Source organism: Bicyclus anynana, chromosome 1, assembly GCF_947172395.1.
Source record: "Bicyclus anynana chromosome 1, ilBicAnyn1.1, whole genome shotgun sequence".
Lineage (NCBI taxonomy): Eukaryota > Metazoa > Arthropoda > Insecta > Lepidoptera > Nymphalidae > Bicyclus > Bicyclus anynana.
The window spans coordinates 317,471-345,087 of NC_069083.1; the positions used below are offsets into that span (position 1 = coordinate 317,471).

General features: G+C 37.0%; 1 protein-coding gene across 1 annotated transcript in view; it reads right to left on the reverse strand.

The window, feature by feature from the left end:
* Nucleotides 1–27,392, reverse strand: part of LOC112050741 (zwei Ig domain protein zig-8-like) — a 234,234-nt gene extending 206,842 nt beyond the window's left edge. Inside the window, exons 1-2 of the mRNA XM_052881566.1 lie at nt 27,385–27,392; nt 27,183–27,306 (exon numbers count right to left, since the gene is read on the reverse strand). Coding sequence (XP_052737526.1) covers nt 27,183–27,306; nt 27,385–27,392 — 132 coding nt within the window. The remainder of the gene's footprint in view (nt 1–27,182; nt 27,307–27,384) is intronic.
* Nucleotides 27,393–27,617: the final 225 nt, after the last annotated feature.

Here is a 27,617-nt window from a genome sequence, read left to right on the forward strand (position 1 = left end):
TCTTAACAGCGTGTTTAACAGCTCATTCGGCCAGGAACTCCATCCATATAGGAGAGGGAATAATTTCCCCAACAGTAAAAGTATTTTCCTCCTAAACAATCATCATCATAGCTATTAGCTATAATCATATATACTATAATCATATATACTATATCTAATAGAAACTGCCAACAAATTAACATTAAATTAACTAATTAGAACAATGTGAACCTTTTAAAAGGCGGATCAAATAAGGAGCTATGAATGTTCAAAGCTCGAGTTGAAAGACTGCGCCGGCTGTAATTTCCGACTTCTTAGTGCCTTTCCATTTTTGCATTTTGAAATTCCATTAAAAATCGACTCCCAGGAAGGAAGCCGGAAGCGATTCTGTTCCATTCACTGATAACTAACGGCTTACCGTGCTCCGCCGACGCGCTCAGTGTGGAAGCGTCAGTTCTTCTTTACTCGTCGCTGTGAACACTGTCTTACTTACCTGAAACGGTGGAAATTTCGTATTAATGTAATATATATGAATATATACTTGGGAAACTTGAAAATCTTACGTCTTAAGTTACACTTCCTACTTCCTATTCTATTAATATTATATTCGCGCCTCGTCCTCGAGATTAGTAGCAGATATTACACATGTAGTTACGCATAGACGTCACCACTCATCACTTAGTTGAGAAAAAAGTATTTTACCCTCTCCCTTTTGTGTCGTCCACTTGTTGGTCGGACGGTTGTCGCCAGTCATTCGCATTTTAGTGCTCAACCACTCAATACATTGTAAGCGTTCTTTCGCAGTGTGTGTTATTATAATAAAGTTTATTTAAAATACGAAAAATTCACAAACGACAAAGTGTTTTAAGTGAAAGTGTATCAAGTTCAGAAGAAACTGAGGACGTTCTACACGACGAAATTGAAACACCGTTTTATTGTACTTACGTATCTACGTAAATAATACATTATTAATGCACCCGGGACAGTCATTGGGGCTGTTCAACGCATTAATAGACGGTTGGCGTTTTACACGGCGAAATTGAAGCAGGTATCTACCCGCTTATCTATACTTACGTAGGTATCTACGTAAAAAGTATATTATTAATGCAACCAGAGCAGTCATTGGGGCTGTTCAACGCATTAATACGCCGTTGGTGTTCTACACCACGAAATCGGAGCAGGTATCCACCCGCTTTTCTATACTTACGTATCTACGTAAATAGTATATTATTAATGCAACCAGAGCAGTCATTGGGGCTGTTCAACGCATTAATAGGCCGTTGATGTTCTACACCACCAAATTGAAGCAGGTATTTTTTCGCTTTTTTATACTTACGTATCTATGTAAATAATACATTAGTAATGCAACCGGAGCAGTCATTGGGGCTGTTCAACGCATTTATACGACGTTGGTGTTCTACACCACGAAACTGAAGCAGGTATTTACCCGCATTTCTGTACTTACCTACGTATCAACGTAAATAATATATTATTAAAGTAACCTGAATAGCCGCACAGCTACAACAGTTGGGACTGTATCGAAGCACGGAAGTACGGCTGCCGTTCCTTCCACTGGGGACTGTAACCTAATATACTCGTAGATATGACAAATCTTTTTACCTAGCTCGGTTATAATGTACAACATCATAAACTACTAAAATTTGTCAGGGGCTTCTTAAAGTCCACTTTTTAGGCACTTAAGTAATTAAGTTTACGAATTTACATATCATACCTATTTATGATAAATTTCAAACACTCCCGCACTGGGGCCAGATAGTTGTCTACCAGAACGGCAGACTAATAACATTCTTCAGAGCTTGAATTACATCTGTGAGCCTCAGCCAGGCCATAGTACTCCGGCAGATTTATAATTGCTCATAATACAAACGTCCCTGAACTGATACAGAACCTTAGAAGAACATTAATGACAAGTATTGGCCAGAAGTATGCAACTAACTTGCAAATCATTTATTTAATATTAACAAAGACGCACTCCATTACAAAATTTGGAAATTAAAGCGGTCATTAATGAAAGCAGTTAACAAATCCAGGCTCAAACGAGAATAAGATTCTGATAACAAGACAGTAAACACCAATAATAAAGTGCCAGCTTCAAAAAATTTAAACCATAAGGCGCGCGGGCGCTCAATGAGCCGCGAGCCCGCAACTCGCCGCTGACGCACTGTCTGCGACCACCGCACGCGCACTCCTGGAGGAGGCCGTCGCGGGGTCACCAGGCGGCGTGTCTACGTCGCCGCTCCTAAATACAAACGATAATACTATTCCATCCTGGATAGAACATTATGAAATACCATTACATATCCTGTTGTAAAGATAGCTATCCCAAATGTTTACCTTGGGCCAACGTCCTCATTGCGCTATGGCTATCAATAACCTACTCAATATATGAAACATAAATCACTATGTTTTTTTCCTTGTATAAATCTATATGCTTCAAGTACCTTCCTGGTACCAAAACCATGTGGAAGTGATATACTTTGAATTATAAAATACTAATTTGTTTGTTAAAACGAATCATTTAAAATAAGAGTATTTAAGAACAACACTGAAAGTGGCGACAATTGACTTAAAAGATGCATATTTTTTAATCAAAATCATAAAGGATCATGAAATATTTGAGATTCCTTTTTTATGGGTAAATTTTTCAAATTTAAGGTTTTGCCACGGCGGAGCACGGCCCTATTCGTTTTTACTAACATAAAAAAAAAAAAAAAAAACATGTGGCTATGTTTTTGTGCTCCAAGGATGTCTTGTCCGCCGTCTATTTAGACGATTGACTATTGTTTGGTTATTTCTGTTCAGAATGTTTAAGCTAATATCGATCTCACTAAGTCTATTAGTATCACTTGGTTTAATTAATTATTAACGAAGTAAAAAGCGTACTCCAAAGAGTACTCGTAAGACTCAAGTTAAAGTAAATTTCGACAAAAAAAAAATTATAATAATAAAATAATACTTAGTGATGATCACACAATTTTCGTATTATCTTACCAACAAATTATTAATTACGAATTAAAACGCAGCTCCAAATGTTCTCAAAATATGGAATTATGTACCTAAATATCTCAACTTGAAAAATCATGATGATTTTAACAGCGTTATGAATTCACCTAAATCAAGTCAACCTGATTTCGACTGGTGGATTAATAATAACATAGAACATTCTGTCCATTGAATAAAGATTAATCAATGTCTACAAAGTAGAAATATTTTCTGACGCCTCAACGACGGGATGGGGGCCGCATGTGAAGGTAGGTCGGCAGGTGTACCGCGGTGTAATACTGAAATAGAACATAAATGAATAAAGAGCTGATAGCTCCATTTGTTGCTCTAAAGACTATTCTTCTTCAAAGCTTGCTACGTGTTGACTATTCAACGGCAGTAGCATACACTAATAAAATGAGAGGTATCTATATACTGGACCCTCACCTCACGAAACTTCTCGTGATAATATTACATACATTATATAGAAGTACGAAGGCAAACGTTTTTTCATTTGCGCCTTTAACATAAAATCTATCCGCAATATAATTGCAGACTATGAATTCCGTAGAACATATATCACCCAACTGTCTGATTTTACTTTTTACGATCTCGCTCATAAATTCGGACATCTAAATATTGATTGGCTTGTAGTCAAAGAATTTTCATTTCTCTTAAGGAATTTACAAAATTTCACTGTTATAAATAATATAAATACTTCTCACAATCGTAAATATATCTTATTAATTATTTTACAATCAGCTCGAAATAAACATTTCTTTGTTTTTTCGTTCTACCTACAGACACGTTCGGTGCGGTACGGAAGCATTACCTCAGTGTAAGCGTTAGTGGTAATTACCACTGTATATATTTTCTTAGTTTCGTTTTAAATGTGATTAACGATTTGGATTTGGCATTCTTCGCATACGCAGATAATTTATTACTAATTTGCACGCCTTCAAATTGTAAGTCTCTTACCGAGACAAGTCCTGCTCCTGGATCCTGCACCTGATGTACTTTCGTGAAAGTAATAGTGTGTGAATTGATTTATCTTTAATCTTCTTTAATTAATATAATATAAGTACAGTGGGCATGTAATTGTTTGATATCCATGATGTCTGTCTGTATTTTTGTGTAATTTAAAATATGTAGGAGCTAGTCATAAATAAATAACATTTGGAAGTCGCATAAACAACAAATGTGACACACTTATCCTGGGCACAGGAACCCAGACGCTTTCAAATGAACCTATACATTTACAGTTTAAATTATGATCTCAACGCATTACTGCTTTTTGAATATTTACAGACAAGGCACGAGCATCATGGTTGTACCCTATTGGCTTACTCAGCCGTGGTACCTCCGTGGTAAGATTTTCACCTAAAGGCCAGGGGTTAATGTCTCAGTCCAACTCTTGTCGTATACAAATCTGAATTATTCGAGAAGAAGACTTAAGAAGACGTGATGCACACTAGAATCACTTCTTGAAATAATGTTGCGACGTTTATTTAAAGAAGAAATGGTGGTGTTTCTGTCAAACTAAATTGATTAATATTTAAGATGCATCTGTACCCACAGAATTGGTAATTAGGTATAAATTTGTTTTTTCACGGAAACTGAGCCTAGACCTATTTAATGATGTCGCAAAAACTTCTTAAAGTTCCTACGTTTTGTCGATTAAAACCGCCAAGAACCCAAATATGTTGTTGCCTGCCAATCTAGTTTCAGATAAACTGAGTAGGTACATAGCACCCCAATGAAGAAATAACCTTAGATTATCTTACAAACAAAACTATTACTTTATTCGTTATGTCCAAGGTAAAGGTAAATGTAATATTCAAAACCAATCTCGGCAAAATTAATATTCCCAACGTAACTAAGACTCCAAAAACCTGGGTTTCAACAACCCATTATTAATTTACATTTCTTTGTAGAAATAGCCGTATGTCCAGCCACTACCATACTGTTATCTAGAACACACCTCAACATCAAGGAAGTGTGATGACCTATTCATTAGAATTAGGAAACCTCATGAACCAGAGGGATGGAAACACTCAGTGATTGTGGGGTCAACTCGAGCGGTTCAGTGCTCACAACATGAGACAGGCCACGTCGCGGCACGTAGCTCAGTGTTAGCCTAAATAAGGTCCGTAAAACGGCAGGCTAGAGTAGGATTTCCACAACGTTCGCTAAATTTTATCAAAGAAAGATCATACTGATAATAATGATACTACTTTAGGTGAACTAATAATAATAATAAAAAAATTATTATAACAATGATCACTCAATTACATAAATTCAAGTGAAGTAAGGCATACTTTTTTACCTAATATAAAAATACTTACAACTAGCTAACATAGCTATTATAAAAATAATGAATGTCCATTTATGATTCGAATTAATTTTAATTATCCTAGAATGATAAACTTGTCCCATAGGGCTAAGACAGACAAGCTCTTAAGAGCAAGAAGAAGAGAAATCTTTGTTATTAAAATCTCAAGTAGATATGGATAATATAATTTAATAATAGAATAATAAAATTATATTTACAGATTGTTCATTGATGTTATTTCCGCAATACTCTCAAAGTCTACATGTGTAATATCTGCTACTAATCTCGAGGACGAGGCGCGAATATAATTAATGATTAAACGAACTTACCTGTAAGTGAAGTTCTATCATAATTATATGAGCGCCGAGTCCGAAGAGATTAGTATCCCGCCCTCCCAGTGATATACGAGTATATGCCCAAGGTGTCACGGAAATACATCAATGAGTCAAGAATATCTTACTCTAAACTAAATGACTGGCGACAACCGTCCGACCAACAAGTGGACGACACAAAAGGGAGAGGGTAAAATACTTTTTTCTCAACTAAGTGATGAGTGGTGACGTCTATGCGTAACTACATGTGTAATATCTGCTACTAATCTCGAGGACGAGGCGCTCATATAATTATGATAGAACTTCACTTACAGGTAAGTTCGTTTAATCATTAATTATAAACGCGAAAGTTTGTATCGATGTTTGGATGTTTGGACATTTGTTACTCTTTAACGTCGCTACTACTGAAGCGATTTGGCTGAAATTTGGAATGGAAATAGATTCTACTCTGGATTAATACATATGCTACTCTTTATCCCGAAAAATCCATGGATTCCCGAGATTTGCGAAAACTGATGATTTTGATGATATGAATGTTTGTTACTCTTTCACGCCTCGACTTCTGAACCGAAATAGCTGAAATTGGGTATTGAGATATATTAAAGCCTGGATTAACACATGGGCTACTTTTTATCCTGGAAAAATCCATGGTTCCCGAGGAATTTGTGAAAAACTAAATTCCACGCGGATAAAGTCGCGGGCGTCCGCTAGTTTGGAAATATTCTTGAATTTGATTTCAATAGTTTACACAATCTAAGGTTCTGATTCTTAGTGGCATTCGTTTATTTATGAAAAAACCGTATTTTTTATTTTAAAGCGGGATTTCACATTTATAAATAAAGCATATCTTAAATTAAGATACCCAATTTACTAGATTTATTGAGCTGAAAAGGGTATTAGCAAAGTTACGGTATTAGCAAAGTTACATTTTTGCAAAACTATTACTACAGTCAATTACGAAATACAACCAATTAATACTTGTATTTCCTACTAAAATACTTGTACAAAAAACAAACGTAGATTTTGTTTCCGTTTATCCAATTTCCTCATTTTATCTATTTAACATTAAAGCGAAATGTTCCCTCGCGAGAGAAAATAACTCCACGGAAGGAATCGTACAACATTACACAAAGAGCTAAGCTCGCGCCCGTCGGAGCGTTTACTATCAAAATCCTTTTTGAAACGATATCTTAAACGACGGAAATGGTGTGAATTTTTCAATTTTTAAAGCTACTACAGTACTTAAAGATGTTACGCCTGTAATTTCCGCGCCTCTCGGCACCAACATTTGCATTTATAAAATGTATTCAAACGGCATTTTGAATGGGTTTCGCTAAATATTTATCTCTGATATACAAATTGCTTTTGATGAGCGAAAAGAACTTTCGTTTATATAAACCTTCGTGAGTAAGTTGTTGCATCTCCACTCTTTTGTATATCCAAATTTAATAAAAACAAGCAATTTTTTTTGTAAAAAAAACTTGTAATGGGTTCGACATAATTGGTACTTGGAAGTGTTGCTTACATCATAAGTTTATTTTGTACAAAGAAATGTCATATTGTACATCTTTGAGGTATTTGTAAATTTACATTTAACTATGACCTTTAAACAGAACGAATTACATTTAACAAACCTCTCAGATTACCTTTTTTACATTGGATTAGAGATTGGGCGTCGTGCTTTCGGATTTGAGTCAACTTTCTCAGCGATGCTGTAAACAGAACCAAACCAGTAACGAGGAATATAAAAGACTACCGTTTGAATGATATAAATAAAACTATTTCCCTTCTTTCTGTTTTATTTTGTTTCATTTGTATTGGCAGCGGTAATGTACACAAAATTCCGCATCCGATACGCGGGCGTACGCACTTGCGCATCCGGGGCACGTGCGCGCGGATAATGAGCCGCCGAACAAACCCTGAGAGGATTTCTATACGGGCCTTGTTTCTAGGCATTATGTAATTCGCTATGTAATTTTCCGAAAGTATTGTAACGAGATTCCCTGTATTTTTGTTCGACTCGTTCTGTACGTTGAACGTTCTTTATTTAAACAATGTCGCGGAATGTTCAACGGGATATCAATTACACTTTTACGTTTTTCTGCCAATATTATTTCTGTTAAATTGGATATAATTTCAAGATTTTCTTTCTCATTTGAATATATTATAAGATTCAACATTTTTGGCTGATCAGTGAATAATCAATTTTTCATCATTCGAATGAATAAGCATTCGAATATAACTCAAAAGAACTGCGTATAGGCGGGCTAAATATTTTAATAGATCCGTTTTCATTTCTCACACAGGCCTCTGTTATTATCCACATAAAAAACGAGGCGTAACAAGAAAATATAATATATTCGTACATTGCATCTATCTGATGCAAAAATTTAGTAATTGACACGATTACACGTAGAAGTTATCAGTCGCCGATCGCATGTGTTAAGTGTGACACTGGCATTAAATAAGTGGTCAAGTCTAAATAAGTGTCAATGGCGGACAAATTTGGACGTAATCAGTGAGATGGGTGCGAAAATTGGAAAGCAAACTCCCGACATTGAGCCATCAAACGGAACGGAATGGAGCGGAGCGACCACTCCGGCGGTGTAATTTCCAACTCGTTCCACACTCGTGGATCGCTCCATGATTTGCGCGCGGCGGCGGCGGCGGCGGTAATGGCGGGCCTATTATCCCTTTCGTGACGATATTAATGTGTTCATTTTCCACTAAGCACCCACTTTTACTCAGACACGTACTTGTAGTTATTGGTATTAAACTCTAATTAAGTACATTTTCATTATATTATACCGAGAATAAAACTGTACAATATTGAAATATGTGAAAAGTGATGCGATATGTGTAGAACGACTGTGGTGTATTCTTACGATCTACGATAAGCGAGAAAAAGGGCAATGATAATAATAAAAAATATATGTTTGCCAAGGAGGACTAGTGCCCCTCACATAGAAAATATTGTGAAGCAATCAAAGTCCCAAGATATTATTGTAAAGAAGAGGTTTGGCGCTACAATTAGTGTAAAGCTTCATACATGTACCTCCCCCCTAAGCTACAGGCTGGGGATGCCATTTATATATGATTCATTTCTTAAATGTTTTCTAACTAGGAAAAGATCCTATGTTCATTATTTCAATTTGATTGAGCGAAGATTCTCATATATATTCTGTAATCATTTTAAATTTATTTATGTTTTAGCTATACGGAACCCTACCATAAGCTGTTTGACCGCTGTTGAGCTGTGTACACAACAACCGCGTATATCCGGCCCGCTGCGTCGGGGGCGATCTGCGTCCGGGTCGCTGCGGGTTTATTTAGAAGCAATGCTATATGCCGCGGATTAATTTAGATGAAAACCGATGATTTGCGGAAAAAAAACGTAAAATTAATATTTTATATACAAAATGAGTACAGAATTACTTAAGGAAATGAAATTATGTGGGTGTGAACTCCTCACTCCGTACAGATACAATTCATTTGATTTGGTCACGACGCTAGCCAAAAAGGCGATGTTGGAATCAGAAAATTACAGAAAACACCTTTTTTCAACCTTGAAGCCATTTAGTTCTATGCTAAAAACTTATAGATCTTTGTAAAAGCAGAGATCCGTTTTCATAATCAAACCCAGCGACCTTTATTTGGGGGGTCTTGAGTTCGATTCCTGGCAGATTAAGAAATATTTTAGCATGAGAGCAGAGATACGTATACAAGCGTTATTAAATAGCTTCTTTTTATTATTTGTTTCCGGAACAAAGCTGGAAAAACTATTGCTAATTGATACATAAACGTAAAATAATATAAATTAGATAATCTAATAAACCTTTTTTATTAAAATTCTAAAAAACTTGCATTAGGAACGCAAGGTTTGTGTTGTATATTACTGAATGTAAACTGTGAAAACCGTTAAATACATCACTACAATAAACACGAAGTAGAACTATGTAATCGGCGTATAGTAACCTAACCTAACACGATTTATCTCAACGAATGGATGGACAAAAATATTTGTAAGTATTTGTATAAAACATGATCTCGCTTTTTATCTACTAAAGTCATCAATGTTTGGCTAAAAAATATTACCCTCTTTAGGGCGATTTGGAGCTTTGAAAGGATTTGAGGGAAACTTGTCAGACGGCGTGAGTCGGGCTTTTTGTGCCACGATCATCAGTCTTGGTTTTTCATCGATGTAACGGTTACATCGCGGGAACAGTCGACAGGCCGCTTCTTTCTATGGCGTTAACTCTCCTACACCCTAACATATCCATTCCTCTTAATTTCAACCTTATCGTTCCCATTTATGACCACTCTCATAGAGCTCAAGCTGGCATTGTGGTAAAATACCTGGTTGAGTCTGTTGTTGTTTTCATCATAAGGTATATAAACATCGTCTAAGTGAAGCCTCTAGATTTCGTGATTAAAGACTACTGTCGTAACATGGTTCTTTAAAAAATTTTCAAAGCAATTTTCCAATATTATAAATAGTCAGTGACAGTTACTTATATAAGGCAATGTAAAAGTACGTACTTCAAAAATAGAGATAAAAGATTAAGACTTTCTTGAAACGCATTCAGTTGATAGATGTATAAAAGATATGTACGATTTCCACTAGCGGCCTTAGAAAAGCTCATCTGAACTTGTTAAATAGAAGAGTTAATTGAAAAGTTAAAGGTTTGTAGTTTGTATGGTCGGCGAAAATAAGAAATCCGCTCTATACGAGTACACCCCTCCCCTCCCCCGGAGCGCCGGGCGCCAGCTCAAATTGAATTATAACGGCGGGAAAAATAATAGCGGAAAATGTGGGAAAACCCACATCTCAATCGATGAGGCACTTTGCAACAAATAACTTTTATTCTCTAGAATTTTCTCTACGAAGGCTTTCTAACCTACTGCTCAAATTGTTCCAACAGCTTAGTGAAATTTCATAGTTACGCGATGTTTGAGTTCTTTTTCTACTTTTTCAGACTTCTTATTGTTTGACTATTTGACACGTTTGTACAATAAATACGTACACTTGTAGAAATTGGCACTGCTGCCGTTGTTTTATCGGCCGCCGGGTGACTTGGTGCCTTCTTATGACTCCCTCTATAAATGTCGAAAACATAGGTCATCAGTGGCACCTTCCACTGTTCAAAGACTTTTGTCTTTAAGTACTGAGGAACTTTGAACGAAATTTATTTTTCATTAAATCGACGTAATTAGCTTATTTTATAATATGGCTATAATCCAAATTAAGTAGTTAGCATTTAATTCAACAAAGACAATAGGTATTTACTAATCACTTAAACTCTACAAAATATTTGAAAGTTCTACAATTATTTCCAATTTGTCAGTACATTCAACACAGCTTATTTTACAAAAATAAGCGGATTGGTCGAAAATAAACGTTTGTATAAAAAGAAATATTGTAAGAAGTTGTAAGATGGCTGCGAAGATCGCTCTGTCTGACGAACAAAGATCGTGTTAAAGTGATATTACAAAAAGCGAGTCGCCATCGGACCAGCGGAGTGGAAAAAAGCTACAGACAGATTATAAAGGTGTATTCACACGTACGAACATGCTCGACGAGAGCGCTTTTCATATTATTTCGAAATAGCGCGACTTCGTCGGCGTGGAATTTAGTTTTTTACAAATCCCGCGGGAACCATGGATTTTTCCGGGATAAAATTGTGTTAATCTAGAGTAAAATCCATTCCCATTTCAAATTTCAGCCAAATCGCTTCAGTAGCTGCAGCACAAAGGAGGAACAAACATACACACGCAAAATTACACACCAACTTTCGCTTTTATAATATTAGTGTGATAACAAGTTAGCCCTTGAGTGTGATATCATCTGATGTTGTTTGTCTGACCTACAAGCCTTCTCAGCTTTATGAGTTTTTAACATTCGCATTCATTTATATCACGTAAGCTAACAAGACCACCTTGATTGACTATTATTGTTTCCGAAAGAAATTGCTAACGAAAAACAACGATATCAAACTCACAGTTGTATATATATATGTATGAAGTAGTTTTTAACTGTAATAAGTACGTATTAAATTAATTCAGTAATTGGTTACGACAGACAAACGTATGTAGAACTTTTTTCACGAACATTCTTACCGATGTCAAACTTGTCCGCAAATATAGACTTACCTTAACGCAGGAAATGATAAAAAAGCCCACCCTAAAGGAAAACGTCATAAATTTTCCATCTAGTTGCAGGATTCCGTAACATCGCCAATAATTCGATTTGAACTTTAGTTTTTGGGCGTCCCGGGAGGACCTAAATCAAACTAAGACTATTACTAAACTAGTTCCCTTAACTGGGCTGTTACGAAAATTTATTAACATCCAATTGTGTTAGTTTGTAACTCTATTTACAAAACCTATTGTGTCCAAGTTGCGGCAAATACCTCCATTACATGAACGACTCATTCATTGAACGTCATCATTTGTTATCGTCGTATGGTTTTGTTAGCGATCAATTATGAAAATGTTTTCCATTTTATCATAAATGCAATATTATTTCTAACTTAAAATATGTTACTTATCATAGTAAAATTATACTTAATTATTACTAAAAATTGAGTAAGAATCTATACTAATATAATAAAGCTGAAGAGTTTGTTTGTTTGTTTGATTGAACGCGCTAATCTCTGGAACTACTGGTCCGATTTAAAAAATTCCTTCAGTGTTAGATAGCCCATTTATCGAGGAAGGCTATATATTATCCCTGTATTCCTACAGGAACGGGAACCACGCGGGTGAAACCGCGCGGCGTCAGCTAATATAAGAATAAGAAGACCAATCATCGTTGCCCATTTATCGTCAATGTTTTAAAATACTGCGATGTATATAATAATATAATATGGATTTTCATGCCATTTTTAGTAGATTAAGCTAACTTTGAATTAACGCAAATGGCACTGAGATGAGCCATGAATAAATAAGGTTTTTATAAAACCATTAATATGTATTTACACATTACCTCTATGGTAACAACATGTATTCTAGGTGAAGTCACATAACATAGTTCTAAATAACTCCATATAGTTTTGATAATAATTTGAAAGTTTCAATTAATTGATGACAAAGTAAAATGTGACCTAATTAAAATAAGAAAGGGAAAGCCATTCATTTAATTAATAACACTACCAATTCAGCACTTATACACCGGCCTATCTAGAATCTACTCTAAAGTGAACTGAAAACCCGACGTAGACTATTCCTCGATATAATAAATCACTTCAATAACACCCAAGTCTACATAATTGGGCTCCAAGTTTGATTTTCTCTAGCGGTCCGCAGATTAAACTTATTAGAAGTGCTCTAGCAGTCGGCTCAATCAGGTGAGTTAGCTAAAACTTCATCACTTATGATCTAGAATTCAATTCGATCTATTATTGCGAGTAAATAATGGGTAGCTTTCGCATCGTCGAAATTATTAACGCCGTGCTGAGTCGAATTTGGCGATTGACCCCATTCGACAAATTGCGACTACCTAACTGGAACGTATATCCCAGGTTTACTACACAGTTTTCGAGTTCTAATCAATTACTGCGAGTAGGTGGAGGTAGACGGGAGCACTTGAAATAATCTTCGTATTCATTTTGGTGCCACACCAATAATAATTGTTTGTAGAATTGCTTATGCACAAAAGCAATTATTTGTTGTTCGAGCGGTCAGTTGTAGGTACAGCTGGATCCGATCAAAAGAAAAAGTATTTAGCCTTCTATAGAGGGTCAGATGATAAATATCAATGGTAAGGCAAATTAATAATTTCCCGTCCAACTGTGTTAGGAGTGGAAGAAACAAAACGTGGGAAATGAACTCAGAAAACGAATATGAATCCCGTGTTTTGGGTTTGAGAGTTGGTTAGTTAAGTCATCCTTCCCGGTCATGACTAAAACTCCATTATAATGTAGAATTACTATGGAGTTTCAGTTCATAGAGAGAATGAAAGATATAGATTCAAAATTAGCACCAAACGATGTCAATGTCTATGTTTAAGTGTTTAATAAATACACCTATCATTGTGGTAGGCATCGTATCGTATCTCCTCTGTACAATTCCATTGGCTTCGTATTTCCATCAAACTGACTGATATTTTCAAACTTGGATATATCACAAGCCACTATTGTTGATTCAATAGACAGAAGTCCTCTGCATCGAAAGCTTAACGAAAGCTTAGCGAGGCAGCGAGCGTCGGACATTCTACCTCGCAGCTTGTCTCGGCGAGAGGTGCAGTGTACCGGCGAGCGCATACAGTGTGCGCCCAGCGGCGCGTGCTCACTGTAATCCTGACGGTAAAACAATAGCAGCTTACGCACACCAGCACAATCCGCGCTTGCAGGCACAAACACGACTTAAACAAGAGGTACTCACATGTCATGTGTAGAACAAATTGGTGCTAAGTTTTTTATTCTTAGAACAACAGGCTGTTTTACTACCTTTTTAAAGAGCATTATAGTCGTTCTACCTTGATTCGGAAGTTTTTGGATGTAAGTGTAGTAAGTTTTATAATATAACAAATCTATAAGTGTGTACATTTCAGCACAAAAAACGTGTTATTTAGTTAATTTATTTTAGTGACACCGAAGGGGCGTATGGTATGGAAACTCGTTTACCCATTGAAAAAAAGGGTTCTTTTAGATAGATGATAATTTATACTACTTATTTTTAATTTTTTTTTTATTTCTAGACATTTATTATATTTATTTCGGCATAACTGACCACAGAATGGATAGCATGGGGGCTCTGGGGATTTAAGCTCGAATATTTGTCTGGTTTTCTCAAAATTGATGCTATTATTAGTGGAAAGGTTCACTAACCTAGTATGTTTCGTACATTCATAATTTTACATATTCAAAATTATGAATGTACATAAGTTATAAAATTAAATTTTTAAAATAAATCACTTCATAGGAGCTGCCGTATAAACCCTAAAAATATTGTAGCTAAGATGTTAATGTTAACAATGAGAGAAATTAACGAAGTATAAATGTTCTCCAATGATGCAAACTTTCTAAAGTGTGCTCACTCACCTGGAAATGCGCTGGCTTACTCAGACGTGGAATTGGAAGAAATCTCAGACTGCACGTCTATACGCTTGGAGGGTAAAAGGAGGCTAAGTTCGTTTTTTTTTGGATTTTAAATGGATGGAATTCTCCGTTGTCACTGCACGAAGTTACCAAGAGTGAATAGGCTCTCAGAGGATAATTTCAAAAAAGACGTAATCCGATTTTGTTTTCAATATTAAAAGTACAAGTTGAAGAAACAAAACTACGCTATGGTACATTCAATAATGCTGAGCTGCTCTGTAGTCGTGAATTCTTCACAGATACCACATGAAATTCGGATTTTCTTTTATAACAATTTTTTTTATTTTGATATTTTGTTTGAGTTTCCTTCTCAATAACTATGCATTTAATACGTTTATATTTTGTTAGTCCATTTTATTTTGTACTACCTTGTGATTTGACTTAATTGTGTACATTTATCATAATAATTACGTTGTTGAGGAACCGTGAACTGCACAGAGTGTGGAGAGCGGAGTGCACCGCTCCCGGCGTCGTGCTTGTTCTGTACTAGAACTTGCAGTGGACCAGTAATTAGTAGGTTACTGAATACTGATGATGCATTGTTATTGCATTGTTGAGAGACAAAGCGGATAATTAATTACAATTTGTTATATTAAATTTTATCATGGATTTCCACAAAGTAACGCCTGCGTCCATCCAATATTTATTGTGTCTCTTTTCGACGATAAATCGTATTATTCATTCAAGAGCAGGCCTATTTAAATCGTGTATTATTGTTTTAAATTATTATTCATTTTAAAGCGACAATAGCTCGAATCCTCTTATGTAATGCCACATCTCGCGTTGCACAGCAATAATCGTATTTCGATTTTTCCAAACCAAAACCTACAACATATTTTGGATATATGAAATTTATCAGAAAAACCTCATAAAATCATATCACTAGACATACGACGCACCCAATATTTAACTTATCATTATCGTCATCATCCTCATATCCTTTTTACAGTGGCTGGTAAGCAATAAAAATCAAATTCAAAGTTCATTTATTTCAAGTACGTTAGTTTACATTACAACGTTTGAAACATCAAGTTTGAGTATTTGTAAACACCACCGGTTCAAGGGCAAGGCAACGATATTCTTTAAACCAACACAAACCGATACTGTTAGACGGCTGATACAAAAAACATGGCAGCGCTTCCCCGGTCGAGCTCTGACACAATGAGACTGCTGTTAATTACTGTATCTAGCGGTACATTTCGATTGTGTTTTTGCTGCCCTAAACACATGATATGATCTAAAACCTGAGAGCAACAGACCTTTTGTGTCGCACGGGAAGGAAAAATCGCAGTCAAGCGATAACTTGTCGTCGAATAAAACAAACGTTTTCCAAAAGCGGCCAGCTTAAAGGTAAAGGAAACTATAAAAGTACGGCGAGCGGAAATAACTGAGTATAAAATTGACTCGGGACGGCAAAGTTCGGCGGCGCGGCCATCCATCCGCCTGGAAGCGAACGGCGATAACTCTCGCGTGCGCGGCACGAAATCTCGTAGCGCCAGTCTGTGCGCACTCGGGTGGACTCGCTGCCTCGCAGGAGTGTGGAAGCTAAACACAGTGATTGATTGGGAAATGTACAGATTGATATATAGACAAGCTCTTTGCTTTATACAATGCCTTTAGCGGTGGAATATCAAAAATATAGAAATAAACTTATACGTTAGTTATGTAAGTTAGGTCTGATAGGTAGTCTCAGTGGAGTTAAAAAGAGACGGATTTTTGTATAAGCTTTTATCACCTTAGAGCACCAAGGAAAATTTCAATAAGCATTCATTTACGTTAAGGCATAAACATTGCACATCGAGTTTGGCTTTAGTACAGCCCGAGTGCTCATTATGTTTGATTCTACAATAATTGATGATCTGTATTAAGTTGGTAGCAATTATATTCGTCAAATCAGTAATTTGCTGCAAAATTTAAAACTATTTTGAATATCGAAAAGTAAATAATTTTTTAAAGCCCACAGTAACAATACATGAGAGTGTTAATCAGAATTATCAGAACTATTGCCATAAATAAACCTAACATTTCACAACAATACAGAAAACAAAACAGTGAAAAAATCGTCTACATAATATATCGGACGATAGATACAATTTCCGAAGTTATAAACGCTCAAGAAACTATAAAACAAGTGGCGAGTGGGAATAACGGTATATGTTCGGTTCCCGCAGACGGCGCAGGCGGGAAACTCCGGCAGAGTGGCTAACTGCTCACCTGGAAGCGAAGCGAAGCGGCGGTAACTCAAACGTGGAATTGGAGAAAATCTTGAGACTCCCCGAATACGCCTCCGCTCGCTCGCGGATTCAGAGAGTGAACTTGGCATAAACAAACCTTTTTTATTGACCGAGACATTTTTAAAATACTTCTTTTACGTTATTACTGGCTCATCGAAATTGCACGATTACTTGTGTCGAAACCGACAAATATTAACTAATTTTAATGACCCGCTGTAAGTCCCTCTCCTAAAAGGCTTGGAGATTAAACCTACCATGCAGCTACTCTGATGCAGTGCTGTTATAATGGACGAGTGCTATTTATCCAGTGCCTCAGGTAGAGTAAAGCTTTTTTCGAAGCACGGACTATATAATCTAACGTCCCGCGGTTTCACCCGCGTAGTTACGGTTCCAATGAGAATACAGGGATAAAATATAGCGTGTAACACATACAAATAACTTGCTTTTTAGTGATAAAATATTTTTTTAAAACCAGTTTAGTAGATCCAGAATTTATTCCTACAATACCACAAACTTTATCTCTTTATAATATAAGTTTAACATGACCAACTTCCCAACTCCAGGAATCTATTGAGAATTTATTGCATAAAAGAATAACTATACTACAGCTCCCGGACTCGAACCTGTGTCTTTGTGGATCTTATCAACTGAATCAATGAGATAACTTATCAACTGAATCAGTGAGATAACTTATCAACTGAATCAGTGAGATAACTTATCAACTGAATCAGTGAGGCAGTCGATTTGACGGGAATATGCTTAATTAAATTTAAATGCAGATAAAATGAGAATGGTATTAAATGTATCAGTATTTCACGGATAATTACGTCAATCAGGTCTCAGTGTAGAGCCGCTCGTGCCAGCTAAATGCGATTGTACTACACTCGTCATACTGTACATTTAATAATTTTCTGTCAGTCTGTCAGTCAATTATTCAATACTGGAATCAGCAGTGTTTTCTTCAAACGATAACTTTTCAACTGGATTCCAAAACTTTAAACAACGGAATTTCGCATTCATATTTTCCAAGTGGAATATTTATCCAAAAATCCAAACCGAAGGTTATTCAGTGGGATTGTGAAACTTAATCAGAGGATCGGCAGTTTACTCCCATCGGGAGGGTTTGGACGCTTTCCAAGAGAACCGCACACTGTCGGCGTTATTCGGCCACGCGATTAACACTTTTATTGTTATATCGGCAAAGGTCCGTTTGGTTCGGATTGTTTTTTACGCGCGTCGTACGGTGCTGACCGCGGATATTCTAACTCTACATGTAACGGCACTTTTATTTTATGTAACGCAGTATTGTATTTGGAATGGCCGTATAGATGGGCTGTCCATGAAAATTGCGTGGTTATTGTTGTAGCGATGTACGCGGAAACACATTAGCGGTATCGGCTCTGTTGGCCGTTGGGATGAAACGGACGCATATTTAATAAGCGCGATACAATGGCTATCGTTTTAATAACATCGTTACAAATATTAATGGATTTAAAAATACCAATTCTTTTGACGTTAAGCTAGTTTTAGTTGGTACTTTTGTTTATTTAACAACGGTTAGAATTTTATTACGTTGGTTTACTTGTTTTATGGCATTTAAAAAAAGGTACACGCTAACTTTGAAGAGTTTATTCACTCCGGCTTCTATGCTTTACGGCTTAGTTACACTACGTATAGAGTTTCATGAAACGAATTTAAATACAAACTTAAAAAATAAAGAACTTTATTTCTTTATTTTTTAAGTCTTTATTTGAAGATAGATAATAGAGATAGAAGTAGAAGATGTACGACATCATCGTCACCATCATTATCAAGCCGTAATCGGTTCACTGCTGAGCTCGAGTCTCCTCTAAGAATGAGAGGGGTTAGTCCAATAGTCCACCACGCTGACCCACACACGCAGGTAATTAAGAAAATTCTCTGGTATGCAGGTTGCCTCAAGATGTTTTTCCTTCACCGTTTGAAACACGTGACATTTAATTTCTTAAAATGCGCACATCTGAAAAGAAAGGAGGTACATGCCCCGGACCGAATTTGAACCCTTACCTTCCGGTAACGGAGGCAGAGGTCATACCCACTGGGCTATTACAGCTCTAAAAATACTACAACTAATTTGTAATAAGGTATAACTAATAAGGTAGTAATAAGGTAGGTACTAATTTATAATAACCAGCCAACGACTGCTAAGTAACAAAATCGAAAAATAAAACAAATTATATTAAACCTTTTTATCATCCCTATGGGAATGGCCTATTACAGAACCAGGTCTTCTTACAGGGGAGGAGTGACTAAACGTACTCTCCGAGGCACTACCAACTACCACACACTACCAACTTCGCACTTCCAGGCTAAAAATTTCTTAGAAGAAAAACTCAGTATTTAATAGCTCGTATCAATACTCGAACCAAAGACCACGTGATCCGAAGCCATGGGGCAATGACAATAAGAACAAACGTTTTGATGCAAATTAAATAGAAACAACCCCAGTGCAGGCAAAGCCTTAGTGTCACACTCTCCGTGTCCCGACATAACGATGTCCTTTACTCAGAGGAGCGAGGCGCGGGAGACGCCGCCAGCACAAACTCGCGCATAATGATCCCCCACTTCTTACACGCGGTATTTATTTATGCTAATCCAACATGAATATTCATGTCGCGCCCGACACAGAACCTTCCCTTTGAGAGGAGAGCAAACAGCTATAAGTAAAGGATGTATTCCACCAAAGAGCCGGACCCCATGGTCTTCAAAAAATGTAATGTGGAGATCTTACAATTTTTTATTTAAAAGAGGAAGTGTTTCAGAATAAGCTTAGAATTTGGTTTCTTTTTTTTCAGATAATCATACCAAATTGATTTGATTTTTACTTTAAGAATCGCATTAAAATCCATAGTTTCGGAAAATATTGAATGTAAGTAAAAAAATAATAAATATTTTGATAATAAATATTATGTGTTATTGATGAATCATAATTACATTTGTAATTTTTTTTCATTGTTAGATTCAGAATTCAGATACTTAATGGTTGTTACGTATACTTAGTTCACAATACGCCTCGAGCGTGGCGTAGTAAGGCGTAGCGTAATATAGCGTGGCGTAGTGTAGCGTGGCGTAGTATAGCGTGGCGTAGTATGTCGTAGTATGACGTAGCGTAGTACAGCCAGGCGTAGCGGGTGGCGAGTGTGACGCTATATTACTGAACGGAAACACAAGCAAAACAACGCTTGTTGTTTCTGACTTGGAATTTAAATTGAATACTCGGAATATTATATTAGTCTGTACCGAGAAGTGTTCATAGAGTTATCTCTTCCTGGTGCGGGCTCCTCTAGTTTGCTCGCCTGCGGATAAGACATCTGTTACATGTGATAATTAAAGTAAACAGTCTATAAATCCCACTGTATATGAAGAAATGCAAAAGTGTGGAAAATTATATGTGTAGGTTTCTTGTCACATACAATTGAGGCGAATCTAATGTCAGGCAAATTATTTTTTATGTAAATTATTTTGCCGGGTTAAAAAGATATAACATAAAAAATTTAGTTGCTGCGAAGTCTATTTTTCAAACAGTGAAGGAAAAAACATCGTGAGGAAACCTTTCCTCACGATGTTTTTTCAAAAGAAAATACTTAATTCTTTAGGTGTGTGAAGTCTGCCAATTGGGCCAGCGTAGTGGCCTAAGGCCTACCCCTTCTCATTCTGAGACGAGACTCGTGCTCAACATCGAGTCGAATATGAGTTATTAATAATGAAGAAAAGAAAAGAATTATTTTTAAGACAATCATCTTACTACAGAGGGGGTGCGAACTAAAACATTCTCAAGGAAGTAAAGACAGCCGTTTTACAAATTCTCAAAACTATTGAAATTAGAACAGAGCACCGGCACTTAACGGCTCCGAATGGTAAGAACAACTAAAACGTAATCCCCGCCATTGTAAGAACCACCACCGAGACTACGAGCGATAAAAGCAACAATAAAACGTATTACTTTTAATTACGCCTTTATCGAAAACTCGGGTATGCCATCGCGCATTTTTAGAGCTGTTCAATTATAAACCTTATTTTAAAGGTAATAAAGACGTCAGTTTGGGCGGCGCTCAGCTCGTTAACCCCGGAGGGCTTTATGATCGGTCGGATAATTAAATGATGTCGCAGCGATCGGGAACACTGCCCTCTGATATGTACCTGTAGTTAAATGACACGTGGTCACACGCAGGGGCTCGTATCTCGGCTGTAGCGACAGCATACAACATATTAACATGCTGATAGATTGGTTCGAATTCAAAATGTATTTTAGTTTTTATTAATACCACCTATGTTATTCTAGTTGAATTTAAATTCAATAGTTTTTAAGAAGAACTGTCTCGTTGGGTGGTTAATATATGTGGTGCGGGATCATGTTCTGGGTTCGAATCCTGGGTTGGCTATAAAATATTTAGCTCTTATTTATTATAAGATATTCTCAGCATGGAGTTAGGAAGTTAGTGTTATTGCTTCTCTCTCCCATGGGGGGCACGTTAAAATGTTGGACCTCATACTAATTAAAGAAGTCGTAATGGTCCTAAAAAACAGAGTCACACGTGATCACTCAAAGCTCATCAACTCGCCGACAGAGCGTGAAGGATCAAAGTTGGGAATCTAACAGATCTTGATCACGTGACCTGCCGATAGCAAATGTCATTCCCATACATTTTTCTAGTTTTCGAAGCATTTGCGATCGTAGAAAGAGAATCGACGTGCCACTTGGCTACAGGGCTGATTCTCTCTCCGATAGAGGGAAGATCTGCTCCTGTAGCGGGCTGTTTCATAGAAAACTCGCGCTTATAAATGCTCTTCCGTTTAGGAGTCATAGTATCCCAGTCACTTGCTGTGAATCTTATAATACAGAAAACGAGGTTTTTATTTTTAGTCAATATAATTGACGGAGGATACCAACTTAATAGAGACGTGATAGCCCAGTGGACATGACCTCTGCTTTCGATTTGGAGAGCATAGGTTCGAATCCGGTCCGGCGCATGCACCTCCAACTTTTCAGTTGTGTGCGTTTTAGGAAATTAAATGTCACGTGTCTCAAACGGTGAAGGAAAACATCGTGAGGAAACTTGCATGCCTGAGAATTTTCATAATTCTCTAGGTGTGTGAAGTCAGCCAATCCGCATTGGGCCAGCGTGGTGGACTATTGGCCTAACCCCACTCATCCTGAGAGGAGACTCGTGCTCAACAGTGAGCCGAATATGAGTCGTTAATGATGATGACCCACTTAATCGTAAACGGAAAATCATTACTTATAAACTTTGAAAAGCATGCTAAAAATACGCCCTACAAAGTGCTGTCTCTAACGTACGTTTATTTAGTTTCAAATGTCGTCAAATGCCCTACACAGCAATGCTGCTTGGCGGCAGAAATAAACATGACTCAACAACCTCTACTACCCAAACTGCAGCTGGTGATTTAGCGTCATATTTTGAGCTATATGAAGTCTATTAATGTTAATAATCGAAAGTATATTCTTACTCATATAGTAGTAAATACATTAGAATTGTTCAAACAATCAAACTATTCTAAACCCACCAGCGTGAAGTTGTCGGTGCTTTCGCCGGAATTGCTGCAATAACAGTTAAAATATATGATACGAGCCAACTTCACTGCTTCACTTGAATCTGCTGCAAAATCTTTGCTCTCTTGTTTATTTCTTCTTAAAACCTCAGGGGAGACTTAATCTTCATATTCAATGATCGTGATTTTTTCCTAATCTTATGATTGAGTGACAGTTAAAATATAATTAATAAAATATGTTACAAGTTCAAAAAAAATGTGGTTTCATGAAACCACAACGCTAGTGACACAATGGGCTAACAAACTAAACTAAAAAAAAAAAAAACTAAAACTTTAAGGCGATGGAAAAGAGTTTCATTTCATTAACACGAATGATAGATAATATTAGGTATTTAGCCACATCAGACCAAGAAGACGTAGGGTCAACGATGAAAAAAACTGTGACCTGTGTTTGCGCCAAAAATCAAAACTCTCGGATAACAATAAAATTGGTTTGCAGATAGAATACGTTATCGTGGCGGGCGCGGGCGGCGCTAGACATCGTGCCGGGCGGGTCCATCGGCCGGGGGCTATCGAGGCTGACACTTTATACCGGGAGTGGAATACGGACAAATATTATTGCGGAATACTTTCATGTCTGTTGATATAAATATTTAGGGCATTCATGTGATTTGTTTTAAGAATTAAAATGAATAATTTTACAGAGGTGATAATTTTAACAAATCACTATACTTTACTAGCAGTCCTACAGAATCATTTCTCAATCCATAATAGAAGAGGGGATTTGGAGCTTACGCTGCTCCAATACGGGTCGGCTTTGGGTGTCCATTTTTGACTCGGTGTATGTGACAATAAGACTGGACTGACGGCTGAAGGTGTTCTACGAGGCACGAGGGTGTAATATCACCAACATCCTAACTCTGGACTTAAAATAACAAAAGCTTAATATTTTGTTGCCTGACCCAGGGCTCGAACCCAGAACTTGAACCATATGATCCCAAGCCACATAGGCTAACTAATAGTTGGTAATAACAATATACTTAGTTTTCTATTAATTGATGATCCATTACTTTAGATAAATGCAAGAACAACAAAGGTTCACAAAAATCATTAACAAACTTTTATAAGAATATTGAAGTTCTTAGTCTGCTTGTAACACTTTCACTCTCTAACTATAGTGCTCCCACTCAGCTAGAGAACACTCATAATAGTTAGCACTCAAGGGGTGTAACTTTAAATACCTACGTGTGTTTTAATACCGAAGCCCCTTAAGTACTAAGCCATAATAACTTGGGGTGTCATGTGTGACAATGCTAATAAAGAACATAGACAGACACTCCAACTTTAAACCGCACGTTCACCCTATCAGAACGTGCCAGACATGGTTAGGGTGACTTCTCATCAAATGTATGGAAACGCTGCAATTCTAATAGCAAAATAGATAAAGTGTAGTTCAGACGTGCTTTAATTTTTTTTCTTGTCACTGACTAGAAGTGAACCAGATTTAGGACGTGAAATGTTGGTGGCAAACCCAAAGCTGAAGTTTAAATGCATGGTTCACATAGTTAAAAGAAGGAATGAACTCTGGGACCCTCAAGGTGTTGTAATGGCGACCCGCATCGAAAAGCGCAATATTGGTCGACCCCCCTATTAGATGGACTGACGACATCAAACATATTATTGAGTCGGATGGACTATAAAATTAAGAGCTCCAAAGTGTTAGGTTTAAAATGTTTCATACTAATCTTAAATTCTGAATAATAAAATTTCTTTCTAAATAGGTAATATTTCTTTAAAGCTTCACCGCGTACATATTAAGGAATACTTAGTGTACGTAACCTTCGTTAGACTGGGAGACACTTAAAGAAGAAGAAGATGTCAAGCTATTATATGAATAAAACTTCTTGCAGTTGCGTAAAAAACGCATCGCTTGAGACAGTTCACACTCTCGCGCGGTCGAGATATCTCGCACTCCATGGCACGGCGTCCTAAGTTCGCCGCCGCAATCAAAGGGTGCGCTAAAGTGCTGAGTCATAATTCCGAGTGTCAAAATCACCCGCACTTCATACAGACACATTCATTAGAGCACGCATAGAACACGCTTTTAAACGCATCCGAGCAAACCGCCCGCCGCGTAATGCATGGGATGCTGTTAGGGCTGTCACTCGTGCTTTTCAAGGCCCTGTGAAAGGAAGCTTTTAGCTCTATGCAAGCGTGTAGAGCGTGTCATAGTCTAACAAATGTGGTCTGGTGAATATATTTCCTTTAAAATTTACTTTAAGTCATAAAAATCACTAGTTGACCCTACTGACACACGTTGCATCTTGTACTAATTTTGTAGTACATGTAATTGCAAGTATGTCACCTATCTTGAAAGTATATTTTTAGTATTAACTAACGAGATGAAAATAAATATATTACACAATTATTATGTTTATTTAGAATATATTAGAGTAAGAGTTCATCTTGTTATTTTATTACTTATGTTCAAAGTGGTTTAGCTCTTTGCAGCAGATTTCTACTAGAGAAGAAACTAAACTTATTTCTGTCTCTTTTGTTGTTTTCTAATTTGTAGGTGACACGGTTTAAAAAATGCTAAACACCTACACGTCAGATCAAGTACAGAGCACCGCAGTGTAAATGCAAATTAAAATAATTGTTGTAATTACTGAACAGCTGTTTACCATTTAAAAAAATGTACAAATTCTAGGTACCCTTATCCCATTAAGTTAAATACTAAAATGCAAAGTTATCCAAGTGAAACTCGTTTTACTCTAGTTATTAAAAATCAAATACAAAAACTAAGCGCACTGCTTTTAGTCGGATATTTTTTACTTAAAAAGTAGACAACCCTGTATGGAGATTAATAGAGAATCACGAACTACAGACTAAAATACACTCTAAGGTAAGTGAGTAAGGTGCATATTTGGCGCACCTAGGTTCTAGTGTTGCGTGATGGATGGGTTTGGAAGATGGAACGCGCTCACACAGTGGGGACAAAAAGAAACGTTTTGAAATTGCACTTTCAAAGAATTTAAAAACTTCTTTTTTTGAAATTTAAAATGAAATATAAGATTTTTCTTAGCGGAGATATGTGGAAACTACTGTTGTAACAAAGTAATCAAAATACGGAGAGTTGATGTTCTTCTCAAAATATTTAAATTGTTTAACGCTTCCGTTGAATATTTACAAAAAATTATAAAATATTAAAACTTAAAAGAGTTGTTTATTTAACAAGTAGGCGATAATGTAGGCGGTAAAAATTATAAGAAAGGTAAATTAAATAATTCATACTTCTTACTGGTTTTTCGTTTCATTGTATCAATTAAAGGTAAGGAAGTAAGGCCACAGACGGCCGAACCCGCTCACGTGTTGATGGTCTATGGTCTCTCGGTTATAGAACTAAGTTAAAAAATAAGTGACGAATCTTCGGCTCACTAATTATACTTAGTTTATTGTTTAAGGAGGACGATTTTAAGGACGCCGTTTCATTTTAATCTGCTATATTTTTACAACATTTTCGCAGTAACGTCCAATTACCATTAATACTGCACAATTGCACATATGTGTAAACTTTTTGTACGATAACTGGCAATATATTTCATTATAGATGTATAATAACTGAAATAATGGTCTGTTTAATACGAGAAGGGCCATTACCGACCCCCCGTGGCGCCGCACTTGCCAAATTCCGTCCAATTCTAATAGGAGTTGCCAATTTTTCTAGTAAACTAGGTCACCCGCCTCTGGATACAGTCTAGCCACGCTTTATGGCGACGCTTTCAATGCATTTGTGTGAGCGGAGCACGCAAACTTCGATTTATTCGTGCTCTGAGCCCGCAACTTGTTCCCGATGTTTTGTATTTTTAACCGGATTTATTCCTTTCGAGCTTTTGGTTTCAAATATTTCTGTGAGAGATGAAAAAGTATGTCACTATACTATAGAATTTAGAGGAATATACTCTTTCGATTTTTTTAATTGTTCGTTGGAGCGAGCACGTGGCTTAACTAACGTAAAGTGAAACGGAACGCAGGTTTCACACTCACACTCGCTAGGAAACATCATCCGCCATGCTGCCGCGCAGCCATCGTGTTACATTAAGTAAGGTCTGCGTGATGTTTGCATTTAACTCATTAGTATGATATAATAGTATCTTTAAGACGAGTATCTGCTCACTAGAATATCTCTGGTAACTTTTCTTGTACGTTATAAGTTATAGTCTTAGCATTTTTCGATTTCATAGTTAACATTCTGACTAGTTTTAGATAAGAAGCTAAACGAATAGTAATAATGCTTTCAAAGACAATTCTAAACACTAAATAAACTAATAACAACATAAACAGACTTCTTACAAATTAGTTACCTTGAGTAGATTAAAATGCATTGAGTGAGGACATCATCAACTGCGTCCTTATACACTTAGAAAATATTTCAATATTGCGATACATGGCTTGTTCTTGCACGACATAAAGTAAAAAGAGAGTAGATAAATTTATAGCTACCTACTGACCGTTCTGTTGCCGAGGTTGCGCAGCCGGCAGCTGAGGTAGGCGCTCTTGCCGACCAGCGCGGTGACGTTCCTGGGCGTGGCTGCGTCGAAGCTGGGCGCCGGCCGCGCGCTGCCGCCCGCCGCTCTGTCGTATAGCTACTGACCGTTCTGTTGCCGAGGTTGCGCACGCGGCAGCTGAGGTAGGCGCTCTTGCCGACCAGCGCGGTGACGTTCCTGGGCGTGGCTGCGTCGTAGCTGGGCGCCGGCCGCGCGCTGCCGCCCGCCGCTCTGTCGTATAGCTACTGACCGTTCTGTTGCCGAGGTTGCGCACGCGGCAGCTGAGGTAGTCATGTAATTGCTCCCCACTTAGCCATTATTTTTAATGAATGTGTGGACTTAGGTATTTTTCCGAACCTAATGAAGCATGGCAAATTGATACCACTTTTTAAATCAGGAGACAAATCAGATCTTAATAATTATAGACCGATTACAATATTGCCAACACTTAGCAAGGTCTTTGAAAAAATCATATTAAATCAACTTTTATGTCATTTTAATTTAAATAACTTGTTTCATCCTGAACAGTATGGTTTTACAAA